We start from the raw sequence: 24,802 nt of genomic DNA, 5'->3' as shown, positions 1-24,802 counted from the left end.
TTCCTTTCCTTTCTTCTCAGGACTCGGTCTCCTGCAATTGGGTGCACTTTATCAGGTGACTCCTTCTCTTACCAGGAGCTATATTGCTAGTCTTTCCAGTCCAAATGGATTATTTTTCTCTAAGTCTTTAGTTATTTCCTCTTTGGCTAATGCATGGAAGCCAATTTTCAACCTCTTTTGTCTCCTTCAGCTTCTGATTCTTCTCTATTGATCAGGATTTTGTTTCTATTCTGTTATTGGGTTTTTGCACCTTGTTTGATATATAAGTTACATCCATTTCTGTCTTCTTTTGAATGCATATGGAGGAGAATATTTTTATGTTCCAGACTCTTCTGTTTGGATTTTTCTCATATCCTTTCTGTGTTTTCATGAATAGTCATGGACTTTGCTGGACTTATACCAGTAATAGTCATTTAGTCTCACTTTCCTTTCAGGATGACTAATTTTTGGCTTATTACTGCTTTCAGCCCATATCAGTTTGCTCCTAGAGGATGAAGATCATATGGTTTTGTTCTCTGAGTTGAGGATTTTCTCACTTCCCTATTTATGGTTCTCTTTGGCTATTTTCTTCTCTTCCCAACATCATTTGGATACTTCATTCTTCACTTGGTATTTGGAATTTGGAACATTTAGTCTTCAATACCTTTCCTCTATTTTCTGGTTATTTCGAGAAGTTCTATCTCTTCTCCTTATGTATTTCTGTCATCCACACCTCTCCATGTCAAGTTCTTTGGGTGGTGTAGTTTGACTGATGCAGCCTTTGTTACTTCCCTAAAAACATCCTCTGGCAGTAAGGAAGTCTTTGCCTTTGCACCACATTCCTTCTCTTTCTCATATTTGGTCCCAGTTGGTATTGGATTGTCTACTGTTTCCTCTGCAGGCTCTGCAATACTACATTGCTCGTACAGCTTCCTTCTGTGGTTCCTGTTCCCATTTATTTCTTCTCTGGGGCCTTTTGGTATCTTGTGAACTTTCTACCATTACCATTATGGAGTGGTTTCACCAATGTATTTGGTAGGTTTATTCTTCCCTTTCCTCTATAGGTTGCCTTCTTTATTGTATCTCCTCTCATCTGTTTTGACATGTCACATTGTCACTGAGAGGTGTTTTTTATCATTCTCTGGAGGAGATTATAAAGGCTGTATTGAGGAATATTACTTATATTTTTTTCTCTCATTATTTGCTTTAACTGGATGTTTACTTCTGCAGTGGATATTGTTTTGTTCTAGTTGCAATTCTCCATGTTCCAATTTGACTTTACCTTGGTTAGGTGTAGTTTTCCTATTATTGTTTTATTTATCAGGTGCTTTTCTTTGTGTCTTCATTACATAATTAGATCTCTCTCATTGACAAGTGCTGTCTCTAGTCAAATATGTCGTACTTTAATCTGCATCTGCTACTTTTCAGGTTGTAACACACATTGTTGAGATGGGGTGTTCCACAAGACCACTAGCAGCTTACTTAGTGGTATATATATATATTTGTGTGTGTGTGTCTATGTTTATAAAATTTTATTCTGTACTTTGCAGACAGTAATTCATGAACTATCAGAAGTAAAACAGAAGGGAATTTTTGTCCATTATTGCCTATCCCTCAATTGAATAATTTTTTGAATGATCTGCTTTTCAGAATAGAATGTTTCAGTCACCCATGACACTTATTCTGGTCATGGATGAATCTCTGGATTCTTCACTGTCTTTTAGCCTTCCTTCCTTGAGTGGAATTTGGAAGTCCTTACCACTTTCCAGTTTCTAGCTGCTGGTGTAGTGGACCATGGAGGTTTCCTTAGGTGTGTAAATACATACAGCAACACTATTTCTTACTATACTCTCTTGAGAAGAGGGCAGATTTGTTAACTCTCTCTTCTTCTTTCTAGGTTATTATTCAAGGAGTTCTGATGTGGGAAGAAGCTATATTCTCATAATATTGAGCTCAAGTTGATCATGCTCTGTTCCTGTAGCTGAGACCTGTATATACTCCCTATATCAGTAATTCTGCCTTCAGGTTGAATTTTCCTGTTCCTATGGTTGAGCTTGAGAAAGAGACCTCATCTGTTTTGTAATGCTTATCACAGGACATATGATACTGGTTGAGTAGGTATTCATATCCTACTCATAATTCTCCACATAATATTCTTCCCTGCTCTGACAGTTGAGTGGTTCTTCTTTTTTCCTGCTCATAATACTGGCAACAGGAGATATGTCTGTTCATATAGTTAAATAGATATTCACACACACTGCATAATAATTCTGGGTTTAGGTTGGTATACTTTTTGCCACATTACATTGTCTAACTGAGGTTCGTGCAAATCATACTACAAGTTTTTTGATATTTTTTTATTGTTGATTTTGTCTTCAATGCTGCTATTTCATGACATCTCACTTATAGAGCAAAGGAGACATACCTGTTCAATTACTTGTGGATTATCTTACATTAAGTCCTCCATCTCCTCAATGTAGGATTCTCACTTTTGTGTGTGACGAGATTTATATCATATTTAATCCATCTTATTTTGGCTTCAAAATGTTTTTCAGTGTTAACAAAATGTGCTCCATACCAACACTTGATGAAATGGGCATGTTGAAGTAAATGAATAGAGATTTAAAAGGTGGTAAAGGGAACAATTTTGATTCTATATCTTTTGAAGTAGGTGATTATTTTCTCAGGAACAGTGTTATTTAATCATTTCTACTTGGGGATGAATTATTTGCAGATTTTGCATGTTTAAAGCACTTGAAGTTTTCTTGGTCATCTCCACTGATGGTAAAAAATTATGAAAAATTATGTAAAACAGCATATGATGAACTTTCATCACTGTCACCTTCCATCTTCTCTGACAGTTTTTAAATCTTCATTTGATTTTCAGATTCTTTCTTAATGTTTGAGCTGATTAAAATCAGTTTAAACCATGGATGAAGAGCAGATACAAAAATGTGATCCTCATTGACAAAGCCTGTTTCAAAGTGCTTCTCAGTTTCTGAAACCAACACATTAACAAAAGGCTTGCAAATCTGTAGTGGTGTACTTTTTAAATTATATATATTTTAGGAAAGTTTACTTCCCGAATGTTGACACAAGCAATGCTCTGCTTCTTACACATTTTATTGGCTGAATCCTCTTTCTTCTTTATTATGCTCTCCATGTGATTGAATGCAACATACTATGATTTCACCTGTTTAGCATATGAAACAACAAAACATTTTCTCAGTTTTTATGTAAGGTCAGCTGATGTGATGCTGCAGCTCTTTGATTCAAAGCATTCTTGAATGCTGATCAGGATGCATTCATGAACAAACCATTGCTCTTTTCTTCATTATTCTGCCATTTTCATCCCCAACATTTGAGCAATGCCGTCTTGCATTCATTACACTGCACAACAAAGTTTTTGCTTCTTGAACACTGTTGGTGTTCCTTATAGATACTTGGCTGTTGGTCACAAAAGTTGCATCCAGATTTGCCTATCACATACCGTTTCATTGAAATTTTCAGTTTTGTCATGTTTTTCTTATATTTGTGTCCAAAAATTTTCGTTTCTGTAAGAGACGTATGAACAATGTTTTGTGTAGTCTGGGCATGTCCAGGCATGATATCAGGCCAGGTCAGAAGCTGTTCTGTGGAAGTATGCAACCCTGGCATACCTTGGCAGGCCGGAGCCAGCTTGAAACTGTCTCAGCAGGCTATAAAAGTGGTTTGCATACACAGATGCTGCTCATTTGATTAATATAGATCTTATAGTGTGTACATATTGTTTCAGAATATAGGATTGCCTTAGTAGCACTGTAACAAGTAAGTTAGATGTTATAGACGTTTTACAGGACAGTTGGTGTCAGTCAATATGTCTCATCAATGTCGTTACAGCCGCGATACAATCTACTATATTTGTGGCGAGTATACGCTTGTTCATCAGAGACGCTCAATAACTGCTCTTGTAAAGAAAGCATATCATCTGTACTTCGGCTGTATAATTGGTGATCAAGACCAGAAATGGGCACCTCACATTTGTTGTGCAATGTGTGCTGTCTGTCTGAGAGCTTGGCTCAGAGGCACTCGAAAGACAATACCGTTTGCTGTCCCAATGATATGACATGACAGAAAGACCATGTGACAGGACTGTTACTTCTGTTTGGCTAATGTGTTTGGTTTCTCTGCCAAAAACAAGACGTCAATTGAATACCCTAATCTGCCTTCAGCAATGATACACGTGCCACATGACGACAGTCTTTCAATTCTGAAACCACCAGTGGAATGGACCTTAGACAAACCAGATGAAAAAACTGCAATGCAGGAAACTGGCAGTGACATTGATCTGGATTTTGAACCTTGCTCCTCAGGCATTCCACATCTCATAACACAGTCAGAATTAAACGATCTGGTCAGAGATCTGTCAAAAGCAAAAGCCAAATTGCTGGGTTCGAGACTCCAGGTATAGTGTTTGCTGTCACTAGATATGAAAATTTCTGTTTTTCGAAGCCGCCAAGATGACATAACCAAATTCTTTGCACAAGTTGACAGTCTCTGTTTCTGTGTTGACATCAAAGGATTGTTCTCTGCTTTGGGTTGTGACCATGACCTGCAAGAGTGGCATCTCTTTATTGATTCATCAATGTTAAGCCTCAAAGCTGTTCTGTTACACAATGACAGTATTCACCCTTCAATACTTGTTGGCTGTGCAGCACACATGAAGGAAACCTACGAGAACATGGAAATGTTGCTGAAGCACATCCAGTGCAGCAAGTACAACTGGAATATCTGTGGAGATCTGAAAGTTGTTGCTCTGTTACTAAGACTGAAGCTTGGCTATACAAAGTATTGTTGTTTCTTCTGTGAATAGGACAGTCTTGCCAAAGAGTCGCATTATTCTAGACAGAGCTGGCCACTCCATAAAAAGTTAGTTCCAGGACAGAAAAATGTGGCGCATGAACCGCTTGTCGACCCAGCAAAGAATATTTTGCCTCTTCTTCACATAAAATTGGGAATTACGAAGAATTTTGTGAAAGCAGTGAACGAAGAAGGCAAAGGTTTTTGTTATTTAAGATAGATGTTCCCAAGAATAACTGAGGCCAAGATCAAAGAGGGCATTTTTGTTGGCCCTCAGATCAGACATGTTATGAGTGACAAGCGGTTCAAATATCTATTAGTTGGGCTGGAAAAGATTTCCTGGAAAGCCTTTAAAGACATTGTTGACAATTTTCTTGGCAATTACAGAGCACCACATTACATTCAGCTAGTAGACAAACTTCTCAAAGCATACAAAACAATGAAGTGCAACATGTCACTCAAGATTCATTAGTTGGCCAGTTGAACTGCCTTCAGGCTGATATGTGGACTACTACTAATGCTTTTCTCATTACTTTCATGATCTGGCAAGAGGAAACAGCCAAGATTTTCAACTACCCTGATAGCTATTTTGACCACATATGTTAGACTTTAATCAGAGGTGATTATTGTCCTCAATCATATACTCTTTTATTTTCAAGGTAGTTTTATTTTTCACAGGATCCCACTTTGTGGCAAGTGTTGTAGATGCAGGTAAGCTTTCTCTTTTCAATTCTATAATGGCAGCCATTTTCATGATAATTACTACAGATAACAACAGGCTTTGTTGAAATGGAGTGTTTCATAAGACCATCTAGGCACCTACCTTATTACGGACTGCCACTAATGGACAATCATAGGTAAAGCTAAAGAGTATTCTTTCCATTCCTGCCAATTTTTAGGTTGAATAAATCAGGATCAATTTGCTTTTAAAAATGTAGGGAACCTTGTTCATCTGTTCCATAGTTTCCAGAGTACTGTACCTAAGGACTCTTTAATAAGTTTTACACCTTAGTGGTGCTTGGGAATCCTTACCACTTAGTTTCCAGTCACTCAAGTAGCAGACAGAAGCTTTTCCTCCAGAGTATTCCAGTGTGTTTCTTTACTTTTGAAGAATAGGGCAGAGTTGGGCACCCTTTTACTAGAGTCCCTGGATGTTTTTTTCAGATGTCAGTAGGAGTGAAACTAACTTCTATGAGACCTAACATGTAATTCAGGTTCAGATTTGATGTAAAGCTAGCTGGTTGGGGAGTGCATGGTCCTTCGCATTGATTAATGTTGGTTTCTTATGTTACTTATCCAAAGTGATCCACTATTTCTTCATAATTCCAAATGTGAAATGGCCCCATCATATGTCTTTGACTGAGCACAGGTTCCACATTCTCTACATAATTCCAGGAGCAAGTGGAATACTTCTTGATCACATGGTTAGGAATAAGGATCAATATTCTTAAATCCTGATTGAATGATCCTGTTATTTAAAGTCTAGAGTGTTGGCTTTTGAATTTCTTCAGATGGAGAAGAAATTTTTTCACTTAGGTGTTGCTTACTTTCTTGTCATGATTTAGGTGGTGTGAAATGCATCACTCTGTGGCTGTAGGTTAGGATCTAATCAAAGTATGTGAGTGTATGTGTATATATGTGTGTATGTATATATATATATATATGTATATATATATAACTGAAAAACAAGCCAAAAAAACAAATCAAATAAAAAATGCTGCACTGACTGAAAAGATCCTAGGGTACAAACTACAATGTGAGATTATAAAATGTACCCTAGGTTTTATAAGTGATTGTGGAAGTAGTACCCACATAGTGGTGAGGATACACTGTCTATCAGTCTTAACCTCCATTTACCAGTCTCATATAAGAAATAAAGAATAGCAACAGATATAGAATTAGAAATAGAAATTAGGAGAGCAAGATGTGGGTGCTTAAGCCCACAACATCTCCTACATATATATCACCCTTCACTGCCTGCAGACATCATTGCAGTCCAGTAGCTCTAGCCACCAACATAAGATATTTGTACCATGATTCCTTAATTTCAACTCCGACTTGTGAAGCCTTTGCTGTCTGGTTGGAAATGGCCTATAGCCCTGTATTGACAATTACTCATATTATCTTCCAATTTTTTTATAAGAACTCAGTTCCAAATGAAAAGCATACCTGTTCTGAATGTAGTGTGGTTCCCCCTCTCTTGTTCTTTTTTTTTTTTTTTTTTTGATACACTCTTGTTCTACACGGACACTTTTTGTATAGATCATACTTATACTGACTCCTTTAACTTCACAGTGGGGGATTCTGTCTGTAGTGTCAACATATGGTAAGTACATTTGGGAAGTTTATATTTTCCTAAACTGAAAATGTATTTCCAATAATACTGCTGCTGACACTCTCCTGCTCTACCTCTCCCCTAAAAGCCAGTTTATATCTTTAAAAGAAAACTGATTACATTATCATAATGAGGTGCTAGTATATTACCTAGATAGGGGGCACATTGAAGTTGGTGGAGAAATTTGCAAATTAAAATTTGCCTAAGGCATTCGAATGGGAGTTTAAAAGCAAGCATTCTCAGTACTTAGATTGGCAAAGAATAGAAACCCTGGAGATCAAGAAATAGCTATGGTGTCTTTGGAGGTAAATTGTTGTTGGAAATACATTTTTCAATTTAGGAAAATGTTAACTTTGGTAATCAGTAAGTGTTTGGATTTGTTAATTAATTACATTAAACTAACTAATTATTGTCACATGAGACTTGAATAGTTGGAATTTTCAAAAGCACAAATTTTAGCTAAGTGATTACTTTTAATCTGTGATACTAATCAATTAACTTAAATTACTTTGAATTAATTGAAAGTAATGATAAGAAACCATAATATCAGTATACTCATTTCTTGCATACGTGAAATAATTGGAAACTAATTTTAATTACTTGATTATTTTCCTGATAATAGTTGGTTTTTCAAAACAATTGCCTGACTTTAATTTTGCTGTTTAAATTCATTCAGGTAAGAAATCACAGAAAAAAACCTTATATATCTGTAAAGCCTTTTCCTGACACTTTGTATTGGAATTAACGAATCATATATGCAAAAAAATCCCATGTATAAGGTATGTACAAAAATGCCTGGTAAGAGGTATGTTCTTATTTTATATTAGTAAGGAAACATTGTCTTCAGGCACCATACTTCTAATTTAAAGTATTTTTACCATACTTTAATACTGTTAAGAAAAAAAAGTTAAAACATCCACTGTGTTAAAGAAAAGTGTTTGTTTTGAATGAAATAAAAAACTTTAAAACTACTTTTTATACATTTTTAATCTTAGGTATACATCCTACCAAAGAAAGTATTGCAGTAGAAGGTACATTGCTGTACACTTTGCTGATAGTAACTTTGAAGAAGCCTGACAAATATCATTCATCTCTTACTGTCTTGTGGACAATTTGTTTGAAGTTCTTTGAAAGAGGTAATTTTAACTTTTCTTTGTATATTTGTAAAAGATTAGATCAATTAGCAAGTTAATGTTTAGTTAAAAAATGCCCAATGAAGATTAATTATTATAAGCTTTAATTAAAAGAACTAGCAGATGGCAAAGAGATTACTGTATTCTCGTACAATAACTTAGTTGTGTTGATTATGAAAATTACATTTTCAAGGGATGACAAGGGGCCATTTTTCTCATCTTGAATATTCAATTTTTTGTTGTCACCCTCTGCCAAAATTCATGCAAGATCCCATTTTCCTGTGTTGATCCATGACATCTAAGAAGCAAATTTAATTTTTTCTTAAACCCTTCTGTTGTAGCTTCTAACACAACTATTCCATTAGCTATCCACCATTTAAAAAATATATAATGGTTTGAAGGGGGAACACATGATTTTTCCCTATCTTTAATTTATATCCTATGGTTTTACTGCATGTAGAAATGTTTAGAAAAACATCATATGGATATATAGAATTCAGAACTTTAATTATCGTATAAAAATCTTAATAATGTTTCCCCACTCTCTTTCTTTCCAGCAAATACTTGTCAAGAGATTTCAACCTATTCTCGTTCAATTAATTTCTTATAGTGTAATAGATAGCTTTTTTCTGAATTCTCTGAAACAACTCTTCATCCTTTCTTAAATATGCTGACAATGTTTTAAATAATGTCTAACTAGCATGTTATAGAATAAACTGATAGACTACTTAACTTTAACTAATATATCAAGATATACATTTTGAAATACGTTTTACCTTAATACCATATAATACTCATTACCCAGAAAACTTAGGAAATATGTTAATGTCTATTCCCAGATCTTTAATCCTGTGTTAGCCAACTTCAGCTACGTGGTGTTCGGAAAGTCACTGTGCAGTTTTGAAAGCAGCGATAACAGTATTCATTCAGTCTATTTCAAGCCAGCGACTGATAGCAGTGTTTAGAAACAAAATAAGGAGGATTCAGGCCTGTATTGATGCCAACGGGGGTCACTTTCAACATTGTTTATAATTGTCATTCATATTTACCTCCTGTATTTTATATTGAAACATGTCTGTTAATAAATATATAAGTGCACAGTGACTTTCTGAACACCCTGTAGAATTTCTTTGGAAAGCAATAAGTTTATAATATTATGATAACTAATATATGTTATCTAATCTTTTTCAAGATTAAAAGACATCTGCCAGGTGTTACCCCAGCTCACAATCATTCCTCAAAGTTATATCAGCTTCAGTTAAATTTGAAATGCTCATTAATTTATTATGTGTAAAATATAACCAGTTTATTTGTTATTCAGTTATCAGTTACATTAATTAAAATGTAAAATATCAATGGACTTAGCACAGAACCCTGAGGTACATCACTTACAAAAATTATAAACATTGTGAAGTTTAATCCTTCAAACTGTCCTTGCACTCCATCTTTTGAGATAATAAGTTTATTCTCTTATTTTCCATTAAATCTTATTAACTTTTGTAAAGTACTGGCCTCCATTAATAGCTTCCAATATCAAGTCATTCTGTAAATCAACCTCTGTGGTATTAAAACAAGTGTTAACTGAAGCATAGCCCTCTTTTCTAAACCTTAAACTTGTGTCTTCTTACCTCAAGAAACAAGAATGCTATTTTGAGAAGGATGTCAGTTGGTGATGGGTGATGAATTGGAATTCAGCTTTGATTTCAGCTTCAAGGTGGCAATTTGCATAGACATTTTAACTACTCTATAAATTTCACTTGAAGACCACTTCAGTTAAATTTAAAAGCTTACTTAAGAAGTAAAAAAACTCAAACCAAATTTGAATTATAATCCATCAACAATGAAATAATTTTGAAAATGTAATTCATATTATGTTATATTAATTTATCAGGATAACATAAGTATGATTTGTGTATTATTTCTTGTGTCAACACTCACATTTACTCTCTTCTCTAATGAACAGTTGTCTATAATCATTCTGAGTTATAGTAACTATGTAGTCAGTGTTCACTCATTCCTCTGTGAACCTGCGAGAACCTAATACTTGGCACTCTGGACTTTTGCACCTTCATTTTTGAGGTAAACACATGGTGGTGCATTCAAGATGTGCTGGCAGTTCTAGTAATAGTCATTTTATATAAATACCTATAAGCATTCAAGCATTGTGACTGGAGGAAGAGTTGGCCATGGCACAGGGACTTCAAACTAAACATATACTTTGGTTTTTAAAAGAGACCCATAAATGAGTGCTTTCAAATAGTTCACTATTCTTCAGAAGAATAAAGGGTGTAGGGATAAAGGGAATAGACATAGGCCTGATAGTACACTCTATTCATATTTTATTGTAATCCATCATGGCCACCTTAGTAACATTGTAAGCTTTTACACCTAAAGTCATCAACATTTTCTGTTTCATTATTAAGAGATTGTTGTTCAAGTCTGGTGATGTATTTTTGGAATTGATTACTGTATTACTTTACTTTGGCCTATATTCAACTACTCATACATATTGTTAAACTTAGCTGACTACTTTTTTTCTTGGATTAGCTACTGTGCTTCTCCACTCATACATACTTTATGTAACAAAGTTACCACTGTTAAAAATATGAATTATTTGTGTATTACGAAAATGTAAATTATTGTTTCTGTTTGGACTCCCCTCAATGTGGATTCCTGTATGTAGTGAGGAAACCTCCCAAAGAAGATTCTGTACTTTCAGTTTACCTCCTCTAGGATCTAAACATTAACCTGCATGTTTGCCATGTGTAGTGACTCATGAAGGGGAGGAGAGTATCCTGGTGGTTGAGGTGTCCAACTCCAACATGCCACTTTGGCCTTGACTTCCTGTAGATGGACAATCTTGGGATGCCCCCCAAGATCAATTGGCTAGTCCATTTGGGCCAGGGTCAACTGAGTGCCAGCACAGGACATCCTCAACAGGTGTAGTGGACATTATGTCTGATACTGGTGTTTGGGTATAGTGCTTATGAAACCCTGGCGTCACTGCAGTGACCTTATATGGCACTGTAATGTGTCCCCTTGTAAGGCTCCATGGAGGGTGGGGTCAGTGGGCACTGAAATTTTTATTATGAATGCCCCTCAAATAAAAAAAACAATCATGACAGCATAGAGAATAATCCAACTACTGGCAAATGACCACACATTGATGACTCTTTATGGTCAAATTCACAACTTGAATCTGTCCTGCAATTTTTAATAATACATTCTTTAACTGAAAAACCCTTAGGGCAGATGTCTCAACTTTTTATTCGGAAGGGTTTAGAATGGCTTGCTGGCTCACCTATATTGGTAAAAAAATTACGGTCTGAGGACATTTTAGTGGAAAAAAGCTTCATCACAACATTCCAAACTCCTCTTGAAGTCAAAAGCCATTGGGGATATACCCCTTGAGGTTACTCCTCATTCTACTTTGAATTCTTCCAGAAGAGTTATAGTTGATAGGGATTTAAAGACCATTTCAGAGTCAGAGATCCTCACAGGTTTCACCAGCCAAGGCGTTACAGCTGTGCACTGAATTTTTACATGTAGAGACAGGATTGTGGAGTCGACAAATGTTCTAATATTGCAACTTACAACATCATGTCATCCTACCACAATCAAGGCAGTATATCTGAATTGTAAGGTAGAGCCTTATATTCCTAACCCTGTTAGATATTTTCATTGTCAACGATTTGGTCACTAAAAACATCTTGCCATGGTTCCTTAACATGTGCCCGTTGTGCTGGTAAAGACTATGATGCTTTTGAATGCCAACTAGAACTGCATTGTGTTAATTGTAATGGTCCACATCCTTCCTATTTTACTTGCCATAAATGGGTGGAAGAGAAAGAAGTACAACATCTCAAGATAGTTCATATTATTACTTATCCAAAGGCTTGGAAATTACTATTCCCAATTCCATCTCAGACTTTTGATTATATAATCCATTCCACAACTACAATAGGAGTCCAGACAGACCTTTCTGTGCCTCCTACAGAATCCTTAACAGTGCATCTTAATCTAGTACCCTTCAAAATCAATAAAGTTAACAAATCAGTATCTGCTTCTATCTCTGTCCCTACCACTTCTTCCAGTCATTGCCCAACTTTACCTTGTTCAAGCCCAGGTGTTTCCATGGGGTCTTCCTCTCTTGACACCCCAAAAATTAAATAACCCATTCATTCATGTAATCACAATCATCAATGTCATGTATTACTGGAACATATGTCTACAAACTCTGACTTGCCTACTCAATTCAGAGTAGGATCACTAGAGAGTGACCGACCCATATCCAGTGAAGAAAAAAGCAGAAGGTCTCCATGCCAGATTCTCCTCCAAAATAAAGAAAAATGTCTATGCTAATCCAATGGAACTGTCAAGGTTTTCAATCAAATGTGAATGGCATCAAGGATTTTATTGACTGACTTCTATCATCCAAAATGTCTTTCTTTACAGGAAACATTTGTGAAACCTACTAATACAGTCAAAATTCAACAATACTCCTTATACCAAAATGACAGGTCATGTGTAGGACAAGGATATGGGGGAGTAGCACTACTGGTTGATCAACATGTGTCCACCCGGTCCTTATCATTGAATACACCCTTGGAGGCTGTAGCCATCAGTATCTTCTTGGGTCATACCACCACTGTTTGCTCTCTGTACCTTACCCCTGGAAAAAAGTATCATCCCTCAGAACTTGATGCCCTTATTAAATAACTACCAGTTCCCTTTTTAATTTTGGGGGATCTTAATGGGCATAATCCCCTCTGGGGTGGTTCTAGTATTGATGTGAGGTGTCATGCTATAGATCATATGCTTCTGAATTACAACCTGTCTCTCTTCAATACTAGCTCTTACACTTATTTTCATGCACCCAGTCAGTCATTTACTGCTATAGTTCTTTCTGTCTACTCCTTTTACCTTTTCACTTCCTTTTCTTGGGAGGTTGACATCAATCCATGGGGTAGTGATAATTTTCCTATCATATTAAGAGAGATTGGCCATGGTCAGTGCCACCTGACCCATGTGACTCAATGGAAGTTGGACCAGGCCAACTGGCCCTCTTTCTCTGCTCTCTTGGAACTTGATCCTGCCATCTTATGTAAATCATCGATAGATGATTGTGTAGCAGCAGTAACTAACTGTATTGTCCAAGCAGCTGCTTAGTGCATCCCAAAAACCTCGACATCTTTCTCACGGAATCCCCACCCTTGTTGGAAATTTGCTTGTTCTATAATGTGAAAAGCTCAGAAATATGCTTGGGATGAATTTCATAGATATCCCACACTTACAAACCACATTGCATTTCAGCAAGCCCGTGCACAGGCTAGGCAAGTTAGATGTCAAAACCAGAAGGAAGTCTTGGATTAAATTTACCTCCAGCATTTCTTCAACCACCAGTTCAAAAGTCGTATTGGACAAGATCCAGAAGTGAATTGATGGTATACTTCTGCTCCCCTCTCTATCTTAATATTCAATGGTCATGACGTTACTGATGAGCAGAGCATTGCCAATACTTTTGGTGAATGTGTCTATCTCTTCAAACTCATACTCTTCCCTCTTAGCTATTAAAACATGAGTTGAACATCTGCCTCTTTCCTTTTTTACTGATCACCCCTGTGACTACAATTGCTCTCTTACAGTGGTGGAACTCACTTTTGTGCTTCATCGGTCTGGCAATACATCAGTAGAACCTGATGATATACATTATGAGATGCTATGCCACCTTTCTCCTGGCTGCCTTCAACTGAATATGGCAGGACAATATCTTTCCTGATGTTTGGCACCAAGCTATTGTACTCCATATTTTTAAACCTGGGAAGGGTCCAAAGTTTCCTTTGAATTACCATCCCATTGCTTTGATGAGTTGTCTCAGTAAGACCTTAGAGAGGATGATTAATGCTTGTTTTGCTTGGTTCCTTGAATCAAACAACCTTTTCTCACCCACTCAGTGTGAGTTCCAAAGACAACCCTCCATGATAGACCACTTAATTCACCTTGAAACATCAGTTAGAGAAGCCTTTTTGAAGCAACAACATCTTATTTCTATTTTTTGTATTTAGAGAAAGCTTATGATACAACATGGAGATATGGCATCTTACGAGACCTTCACTCATATGGATTGCGTAGCACTTTTTATTAAGCATTTTTTAATGAACTGCTGATTCCAGGTCAGTGTGGGCTCAACACTTTCCCACAGGAACTTGAAGTCCCTCAGGGCTCTGTTCTGTGTGTCACACTTTTCATTATAAAAATTAATGCCATCAGTGAAAAGCTACTCCCTACAGTTGCAAATGGTCTTTTTGTTGATGACTTTCACATCTCATGTCAGTCATCAAACATGAGGTTTATTGAGTGGCAGCTACAAACTGCAATCAATCATATATTTAAGTGGACCACAGCAAATAGTGTTCAACTTTTTCTCTCTAAAACTGTTTGTGTACATTTCTGCCACCAACAGGGTATTCATCCAGATCCAGAACTTCGTATTGATGATGCTGTACTTCTTGTCGTCCTCGAGGCAAAGATCTTAGGTCTTATATTTGACTGTAAATTAAACTTTATTTCCCATATCAAGCATCTTTGTGTCAAATGTATAAGAGCACTGAACATCCTCCATGTCCTCTCTTCCACCTCTTGGGGAGCAGATCAATACCCCATGCTTAAAATTTATCATGCCCTTATCTGATCCAAACTTGACTATGGGTCTATGGTCTATGGTTCTGCTAGAACCTTAGCACTGAAAATGCTGGATTTTGTCCACCATCAGGGGGCTTCAGCTTTGCACTGGGGCCTTTCATACTTCTTCAGTTCAAAGTTTGTATGATAAATCCAATGAAACCCCTCATTTGCAACTGTATCTTATGTATGCTTCCAAACTTTGCTCTTTACTACAGCATCCTACTTGGGGTTGTGTTTTCCATTCTCAGTGGGTCACACTTTTCTATAATAGAAAATTTGCCATTGTTACTTTTAGTCTTCGTATTTGGGCACAATCAGAAAAATTGGATATATCTTTAAATAGCAGTATCAACAGTTCAGCCTCTTCCACCATGGCTGATTACTATCCCCAACTGTGACCTATCTTTGAGTCATCTGAGGAAGGCCAGTACTCTCGATTGGAAATATCGCTCTTTATTTGCTGAACATCTTTCAAACAATCCATCCATTCCCATATATATGGATGGTTCAAAATCAGATGATTCTGTAGATTCTGCCATGGTTTGTTACAGTTCTGTTATAGCACAGAGAATCCCCCTCTACAGTTTCTGTGTTCACTGCCGAATTGTATGCCATTTCTCTTGCCCTGAATCATATTGAAACTGTGCAATATACGAATTGAACAATCTATACTGATTCACTTAGCTGTCTATTGGCCCTGACATTATTCCATGTTAGTTACCATCCTATTCTTATCAATAACCAAAACAAACTGTCCCATCTCTCCCTATCATCTATCTCTGTCCAGTTTGTTTGGATACCAGGCCATGTTGGTATTTGTTGGAATGAATTAGCTGATAGAGCAGCAAAGTCCATCTGCTCTGGCTCTGTCACCACCATTCCTGTTCCATACATGGACTATGGTCCAGTTATCAAAACCCAACTATACACCAGTTGGCTGTTGACCTGAAGTGAGCAATGGAATGATAAGCTTTTTTCAAATCAAGCCTTCTTTAGCTCTTTGGCCATCTTGTTTTTGAAAAATTGAAGGGAGGAAGTTGTTTTGGCTAGGCTATGTATTGGTCATACTTTTTAACTCACCACTTCCTTTCATCTGGTACTGATGCACCAATGTGTGGCCTGTGTGACACTCAGGTCACAATTGCACATATTTTATTATCATACTGTTGTTACAACCAAGAACAATGACGCCATTTTAAACATATTTTTAAGGTAGGTTTGCCCTTGACATTAGCCAATGTCATAGATGATACTGGCTGCCCCACTCATGATTTTACATTTTGAAGAGCCATTGGTCTTTTAAACTTAATTTAAGGTTTTTATTGGACTATACACTGTTTTAGCATGATTTCTTTTACACATTTTAATTTTATTTTGACCTGAACCCAGGACTACAAAGGCTGAGTTCAGGTGACTGACAGCAAGTTTGAACTTAATGCTTCAGTCTTCCTGGTAGGTCTTAATTTTACATGTTTTACGTATTTTTACTTTCATTTCCATATACTATTATAGTGTACTACATCTTGTTTGGCACAGATAGCCTAGTAGCTTTGTGCCAATAAACATGCAATACCTACCTACCTGTTTGGACTATTTTTAGTCTTGGTATAGAAGGTGGGTATGGTATCTTTCAAGAGTTAGCAAAGTATATTTACTGTGGTAGAGCATGATTTATCCTAAGGAATTCGAAAGAAGGATGCATAAAGAGAGCAATTTATCTAGTTTCTATTTATACATAAAAATGTATTACACCTGTAAGTATTCAACTTACAGAGATAAACAGTTAAGATTTTGCAAATTTGTGATTGCATTGACAACAAAACTAAAGTTTAAAACATTTTCTGCATGTTTTTGAAATAAAGGAATTAAAATTAGATAATAACAAAACTTTAAATCATAATGTAAATTTTAATGCTAATTTCGTTGACATACATTGATTGTAAAGTTATTTAATTTAATATTGAATGTAACTTGAGAAAACCTAGTAATATGCACAGAAAAGGGTGCCTGTAAGCATTGGACTAAAGTCTTGAACTTATTCATTTTGTTCTTAATATTCTGTATAATAACAGAACTTAGGGTATTTTTGAACTTACAATATCTATCTCTAAATCAGATCAACTTATTTTTAAAACATATTTAATTTGTTTTGCTGTAAATCTCCATTCTGAAAAAATATTCTTATCTCTTTGTACACAATAACTATTCCTTATATGTTTGCTTTTGAGATTTTATTCGAGCAGTTAGCCTCGATTTATCTCAGCAAAAAATGTGTTTATAATATGAACTGTAGTTGAAATTTAGTTCATTCATAGATAAAGTAAGAATAATGTGCATTGATTGTAGGGAATTATTTTTGTACTATTTTATTAATTATCAGTCCCAAGCAAGTAGAGAACTGAAAAATATGTATGTTTATTAAAATTGCAATGTAATTCTGAAATTTTGTTTAATACATGTAGTTAATCAGGATTAATAGCACAAAAACTTATAGGTTCAAAATAAATTATTAACACATTTTGTGTAGTTTCTGTGTATTTTTTTATAAAATTTTTAATTGAATTTAATTTTAGTTGAATTGTATGTAATTTTTGTTTGGTTTCTTTCAGCCTTCCATTTTGTAGTCGGAAGTGGTCCATGCGTACCATGTGGCATTGTAGATGACTCTATTGAACTTATGCAGGGAATCATATATCACAGTAGTGGTATGTTCATGGCTAAATGTAATTATATATCAGTAAATATTGTACTGTAAAATAAATATTCAAAACGGGTAGACTTATATCTGACATTCAAAAAGAAAATTATTATTATTTTTGTTTTTAGTTGCTCTCATGCTGTCAACAGCCATGTGACTTTAAGTTCTGAATGCTCTGAATGTAATACAGAATGGTCATTAACTTACCCAACTTATTTTAATCAGGGTCAGTATTTGCTTTTCCAAACTTCATTAGCTGTGGTATCACTGATGTGTTTTCTTACCATGTGACTATTATGTTTGTTTTGATACTTTAGCCCATCAGTGTGAGAATGCTTGTATGTGGTGAGGAGACCTCCCAGAGAAGATTCTATTTTTTTCATTTCATTTCCTCTGGAGTCTTAATGTCCACCCATGTGGTTGCTATGTGTGGTGGCCTTTGAAGGGAATGAGAGGATCCTGGTGGGTGAGGGGCCCAACCCCAATACATTACTTTGGCCTTGAATTCCTGTAGACAGGTGGTCTTGTGGTTCTCCCCCCTTCGAGTCATTGGATGGTTCTCTTGGGCTACAGTCAATGAGTGTTTTGAGTATTGTGTCTGATGTTAGTGTTTGGGTACAGTGCTCATGAAACCCTGGTGTTGCTACATTGTCCTTTTTTGTTATTTTAGTACATCCCCTTGTTGGACTCCATGGTGGTTGGGGTCAGTGGGCACTGAATCTTTATATTTTGAATCACCCAAATCCCCAGGAAAGTAAAATTAAAAAAAACAGCTCATTGATAAACAACCACATTTTGAAGACACTGACAGCAGTCAACAAGTCATTGTACACCTGTACCTTGTTTTTCTCATACTCTACTCTTTGTCTAACAAACCTTTAGGGCAAATGTCTCCTTTATTCAAAAGGGATTAAAAATGCTTGCTAGCTCTGCATTATCCATCAAGAAACTATGTTCTGAGTACAACTTGGAAACATCTACACTAAAACACAACAAACATTTCCTCAGCTGTAAGTCAATTGGGGATATACCCATTGAGGTTACTCTCCATGCTACTTTGAAGTTCTCATGAAGAGTTATTATTAAGAGGAATTTGAAGAACATCCCTAATTTGGAGATCCTTACTGGCTCCTCTAGCCAAGGCATTTTTGCTGTATTTCCAATTGCAAGGATGGAATTATGCTATTGACCAGTGTCTTAATTTTGGTGTTTACATCACTTATCCACCTGCCTCTGTGAAGGCAGATTAACTGAACTGTAAGGCATGGCCACACATTCCTAACTTTCTCTGATGTTTCCGGTGTCAGTGGTTCAGATGCTAAAAAAAAAACGTTGTGGTTCTGTGATGTGTACTGTTTGTGGTGGTAAAAGCAACAACACCTTTGAGTGTGAACTGAATCCTCACTGTATTAAATGTTTTGGTTCCCACCCCTCTTACTTTTGTTCTTGCCTTAAGCAGATGGAGGAGAAAGAGGTACAGTGTTTAAAAACTATTAACTACATTTCTTATCCCAAAGCTCAGATGTCATTGTCCTCAACTCTATCTTGAACATATGCTTCTGCATTATGTGCCACTCCAACAGTGGGAGTGCAAATAGATCTGTCCATGCCAGCATCAGAGATGTTCTCCAAAAGAGTCTTTTGCCATTTATGTATTATCATTTTTTCCAGTGACTGCCAAGATCCACTTCCTTTGGCCCTGGTTTCTGGTGTCTGCTTATGTCCACCTTCTTTGGCCTCAAGATGAAGAAAAATTATTTGTTTATATTCTCAGTCCATAATCTATGTCTACTGACAGAGACCTGCCGACTCAGCCAAGGGTAGAATCCACAGAGGATGACAGACCTCCTGATAATGAAAAGTGGCATGGTCATAAACCAAAAGGTTCTCCATCTAAGTAAAGGTGGCCACTCTGATAGAGTGGAACTGTTGTGGTTTCCATTCTAATCTGGATGACATTAAGACCTTGACTGATTTGTATCACCCTGTGTGTTTTTCTTTACAACATTTGCTTACCCTGTGTTTGCTACTCCATACATTCTTGTAAGCTGTAGCAGTCTGTTTCCTTGGGTCATACCATCATTGTTTGTTTCCTTTACCTGTCTCCTGGAAATACTTATTATCAATCAGACCTCAGTGCTCTTGCTTAACATTGCAGTCTCCCTTTTCAATCCTGGAAGACTTTAATGGACACAATCCCTTCTGGGGTGGTGCTGATATTGATTGGAGGGGTTATTATGTAGATTGCATGCTCTCAGATCACAACCTTTCTCTCTTTAGTACTGGTTCTTTCAGTTATTTTCCTGTACCTAGTCAGTGTTTTACTGCCACTGATCTATATATCTGCTCCCCCTTCACTTTTCTATTGTTTTTCATGGAGAATTGGCAGTGATTGTTTTCATATCATTTCAAGGGAAATTGGCTGTAGTTGATACCATCTAAGTTATGCACCTTTGTGAAAGTTAAACCAGGCCAACTGGCCCTCTTTCACTGCTCCCTTGGAACTTGATTCTGTCATCAGTAGATGACTGCATGGTAGTAGTGACTGACTGTATTGTCCAGGCAGCTGCTCAGTCTATACCTGAGACCTCAACACGTTTTACACAGTATCCTCATCCATTGTGAGGTCCTGCATGCCAGGAGGCATGGAAGTCTCAGAAATGAGCCTGTGATACTTTCCAATAGTATCCCACTCTTTCTAATCACATACTTTATTAGCAAGCCTATGCCTATGCTTGGCAGATCAGACATCAAAGCCAAAAGGAATCTTCTACCACCTGTTCCAAAATAATTTGTGACAAAATTTAGAGGGTCAAAGGGAGTATGCCTCCCATCCCTTTTTCATCTTGCTCTCTAATGGCTAGAAACTTGCTGACATACAGAATGTTACCGACACTCTTGGCGAGAGCTTTTCTCATGCATCCAGCCCTTGTGTTTCTTCCCATACCTTCTTGGTCATCAAGTCTTGAGTGGAGTGATTACCTTTTTCCTTTCAGGCTGGTTGTATTGATGACTATAATTGCCCATTTACAATGGTAGAACATGGCAGAAAAATGTTTTTCCTTATACTTTCAACTAGCCTATTGTTCTTCTTTTCTCTAAGCCTGGGAAGAATCCCAAAATGCCTACTAACTATCATCCAGTCGCTTTAACCAGCTGTCTCTGTAATGTCCTGAAGAGGATGGTTAATGCTCCTTTTGTTTAGTTCCTCAAATCAAAAAACTTTATCTCACCCACCCATCAGAGTTCTGTCAGTAGCACTTAAAATGTTGATCAGGGAAATCTACCTCAAGATGGAACATTTTGTTTCTGTGTTCTTTGACCTTGCAAAAGCTTATGAAACTACATCAACATATGACATTTTTGGGGTCTGCACTTCTATTGGTTGTGTGGCCATTTACCTATTTTCATTTGGAACCTTTTACTGGATGGGCAATTTCAAGTCTATCTTGATTTCACTCTCTTACATTCTTTTGCATAGGAACTTGTATTATCTCAGGGCTGTGTATCTTGAGGGTCACATTTTCAGTATCAAGATTGATGCTATCACTACCCAACTCCTCCTCCTCTTGCGAATGGGCTCTGTGTTTACGATTTTCACATCTCGTATAAGTTCTCATTTTCACCTCTTGGGGACTAAATGAATGTTCTGTGCTTGGGATTTTTTGTACCTTCATTTGCTCCAAATTGGACTGTGCTTCTCTGATCTATGATTTTGCCAGGACCTCAGCATTGAAGACAATGGATCACATTCACCATCTGGGGCTTCAGCTCTGCACAAGGGCTTCTTGCATTTTTAGTTTGTACACTAAGTCCCATGAACCTCTTCTTCATCTCTGCCATCTGCAACTTTCTCTGCAATGTGCAACTGAACTTTGGTCCTTACCACAGCATTCCAACTTTGTGTCTTCCTTCCTCAGTCATCTATGCTCTTTTAGAGAAGATAGTCTGCCATTCTTCCCTTTGACCTTCATATCCAGGTGCAGGTGGCTGAGTTGGGTGTGTTATTAGATGATGTTACTGTCTCTACTGATCAGCTCATCCTATCATGACTTACTACCATCCCCAACTGTAACCTTTCTTTGAGTCATCTGAAGAAGGCAGATGTTTCTGATTGGAAGTGCCATCTTCTCTCTGTGGAACATCTTTCGTACCATTCTTCTATTCCCTTTTATACAGATGATTAAAATTCTGGTGACACTGTAGGATCTGCTATGGTTTGTTGTGGCTCAGTAGTTGTTCACAAGATTCCTTCTGCAGTTTTTGTGTTCACTGCTGAATTGTATGCCATTGCTGTTGCTCTAGTTCACATAGAAGTTATACAATACATCAAATGTACTATTTTCACAACTCTCTCAGCTCCCTACTGGCCCTGTAATTACTTAGCATTAGTTTTCACCTTGTTATCAATGATATTCAACAACAGTTTGCTCATTTTTCTTTATCTTCTTTCTGTATCCAGACCAGGCTATATCTGTATTTGCAGGTATGAACTTGCTGACATAAAGACCAATTATATATGTTCTGATGCTCTCATAACTGTACCTATCCTGTATATGGACCATGCCCCTATATTGACAGCTCAGCTTGTTGCCAATTTGTGGTCAATTTGAAGTAAGCAATATCATAACAAGCTTATTTTCAAATTAAAACTTCTGTTCTTTTTTGGTTGTCTTGTTTCTGTAAGAATTGGAAGTAGAAAATTGTTCTAACTAGACTATGCATTGGTCACACTTCTCCCTAACTCTTTGTTTTTTTAATTTGGAACTTATCCACCAGTGTTTGGCCTTTGTGGCACTCAAGTCATAATAGACCACATTTTAATGTTGTGCCTTTGTTATGACAGCAATTGACAACAGCATTTTATACATGTTTATGGTTTTACCCCTGGCATTGGACAGCTTCATTGGCTATGGTGACACTGTCTAACTTCTTTGTGTTTTTATCTTTTGCAAACCATTGGTCTTTTTAATTCTATTCAAATCTATTATCTGAATTTTGAACATTTTTTTCTTTTACCTCAGTTTATTTTTACATTTTATAAAATTTTTACTTCTGCATTGTTTTTCCATTTGTTGGGCACAGATAACCTAGTTGCTTTTTGCCAATAAATGTCAAAGAACTAATTCATACTAAAGAACATTATACTGTTGCATGGTGCTCATTTCCTCCTGCAGCATATTAACAGCATTGTTTTGTTTCTGCAGGAATTTCATTTTAACTACTTTCTTATTCAGAAGAAGCATGTCAGCATTAACTAATTTTTAGGGTTCTAACCTCTTGAGCATCTTTTGGTTGATTTTCCTTTAGTCAACCTTCGAGTAATATTTGTTCTTCTGCCCTCCTTTTGTCATTTACTTTTCATTAATGCTCTCAACTTCTTTTTGCTCCTTATGACCCTTCTGATATGCCATATTTAGAAATAAGCTAGGCAAGTCATTGTGGCTCATTCCGTAACTTTTTGTTGTAGATTTCCACTTGAGCTATTAGGAAGGGAAGGGGTCATCTCAAGTCATTTGTTCATGTGTGGAATTCTTAACATATCTTTTACTTTAGTCTTCATTTACTCCTCTTTTGGCTCAACCAGAGTTGTTTTCCTTCTTTCTGGTTCAGTTTGTTTAAATTTCTGGTTGAAAAGTAAAGATTTCTCTTATCTTTTTTTATGGTTTGCAGGAAATCAGGATAGTTAAAATACTCTTTCACTCAAGATACTTCATTTCAAATGGAAAACATTAAGGTTTTTACAAAAGTTTCATCATCAAGGAATTAGATGATGAAGATAGATATGCACGATGTTTTATGTATTTATTATTTTCTTTGTTTTTTGCTATAATTTCCCTGTTATTCCCTTAACTTTACTTTGACTCCATACATTTTCTGTCAACTAGTCAGAGTTTGGTGGTCTTCTTTATTCACTTGACACCATCTTTCTTTTTCTTTCTTTTTTTTAAGGATTTGTTTATTCTAACCCTTTCATATTTTCAGTGTCATCAACACACTTCACCACCAAGTTGGCTGTATCATCCACAACTTTGCACTCTAATTAGTACTTACATGGTATTTGTTACATCTAGTATTTTCAGTTAAGAAAGATCAAGGAACACTTAGCCATCTTCTATAGCATTGAAAATTTTGGGATCTCACACTTATATTATTTTGTCTTCCACACCTATTGTTAAAAGTAACTTTTCTGTATTGGAAACTATAGTTTTATTTCGTTCCTTTGCATCTTGCTCACATGCAACATTTCCAATGCGAACTGTCTTCTCAGTGGCATCTGACTTCAGACCTGTTGTTGCACATCATCTTACTCAAAGTTTCTAAGTTTCTCTCATTATATTTAATACTGGTGTCACTAGGGGGCTAGATATTTCTAGTTTTTTCCTGTCATGTATAAATACATGCAGATACAGAGAAGTTAAAAGTCAGTCAGTGAAAATAAAAGTGAAAAAGAGTAAAGGTGTACTGTGTGATCATCAATTTAGCCATAATGAGCAATGTCTAAAATGAATTTCACAGTTTGTATTGTAACAACAAAGATAAAGAAGAAGAAACTTGTGAAAGGGTGTTCTAAAGTGTTTGAACAACATGTATAGACTTTGATCAAAAAGAAACAATTATTTAAGCTGCATACAACTGTGGTAATCAGTGGTTTTGAAGTGAGTTTCACAGCTTGTACTGTAACATCAGAGGCAGAGAGAAATAATTTTTGTCAGTTGGGTTCCAAAATAATTAAACTAATTGTGTGGTCTTTTGATGTAAAACAAATTACACTATGTAACAAAATTTCCTTGTTCCTGGGCAGAAAGTGTTATTTCCCAATTGCTTATGCCTACAGTAAATGCAAAAGACCTATTTTTTTCTCTTCAAACTTTGCTTTTGTGACCTGGGAGCATATAACAAAAACATTATGGGAGACTGTATTTAGAGGCTGATACATGAAAATGATTTACATTACAGTTGCAAATCTCAAAAAACTACCCACTTATAAGCATTTTTGTTCATTTTTGTATAACTTTAGTATAAATACATGTAAATCTTGATTCATATGTTGTTTTATTGAGACCTTACGTGAATGAAAATGTGCAAATTTGCCCATTTTTACATAGAAAATAGGTTAATTTCTAAATTTCA

The 24,802-nt window shown here is 36.3% G+C and overlaps 1 protein-coding gene across 18 annotated transcripts in view; it reads left to right on the top strand.

The window, feature by feature from the left end:
• LOC143249000 (uncharacterized) overlaps positions 1–24,802 on the top strand; it is a 76,047-nt gene that overhangs the window by 7,779 nt on the left and 43,466 nt on the right. For 14 of the 18 annotated variants that reach the window (XR_013027335.1, XR_013027334.1, XM_076498123.1 and 11 more), the window contains 2 exons: positions 8,149–8,289; positions 17,580–17,693. Coding sequence is in view for 16 of the 18 variants with exons in the window: in XM_076498123.1 (XP_076354238.1) it covers positions 8,149–8,289; positions 17,580–17,693 (255 nt within the window). In the remaining 2 variants the exon portion in view is untranslated. The remainder of the gene's footprint in view (positions 1–8,148; positions 8,290–17,579; positions 17,694–24,802) is intronic. The other 4 variants (XM_076498115.1, XM_076498130.1, XM_076498124.1 and 1 more) reach the window with 1 other exon arrangement.

The sequence above is a fragment of the Tachypleus tridentatus genome, chromosome 4 (assembly GCF_004210375.1).
Source record: "Tachypleus tridentatus isolate NWPU-2018 chromosome 4, ASM421037v1, whole genome shotgun sequence".
Lineage (NCBI taxonomy): Eukaryota > Metazoa > Arthropoda > Merostomata > Xiphosura > Limulidae > Tachypleus > Tachypleus tridentatus.
Note: the sequence above shows the minus strand (reverse complement) of the source record. Positions and strands in the feature narration are given on the sequence as shown.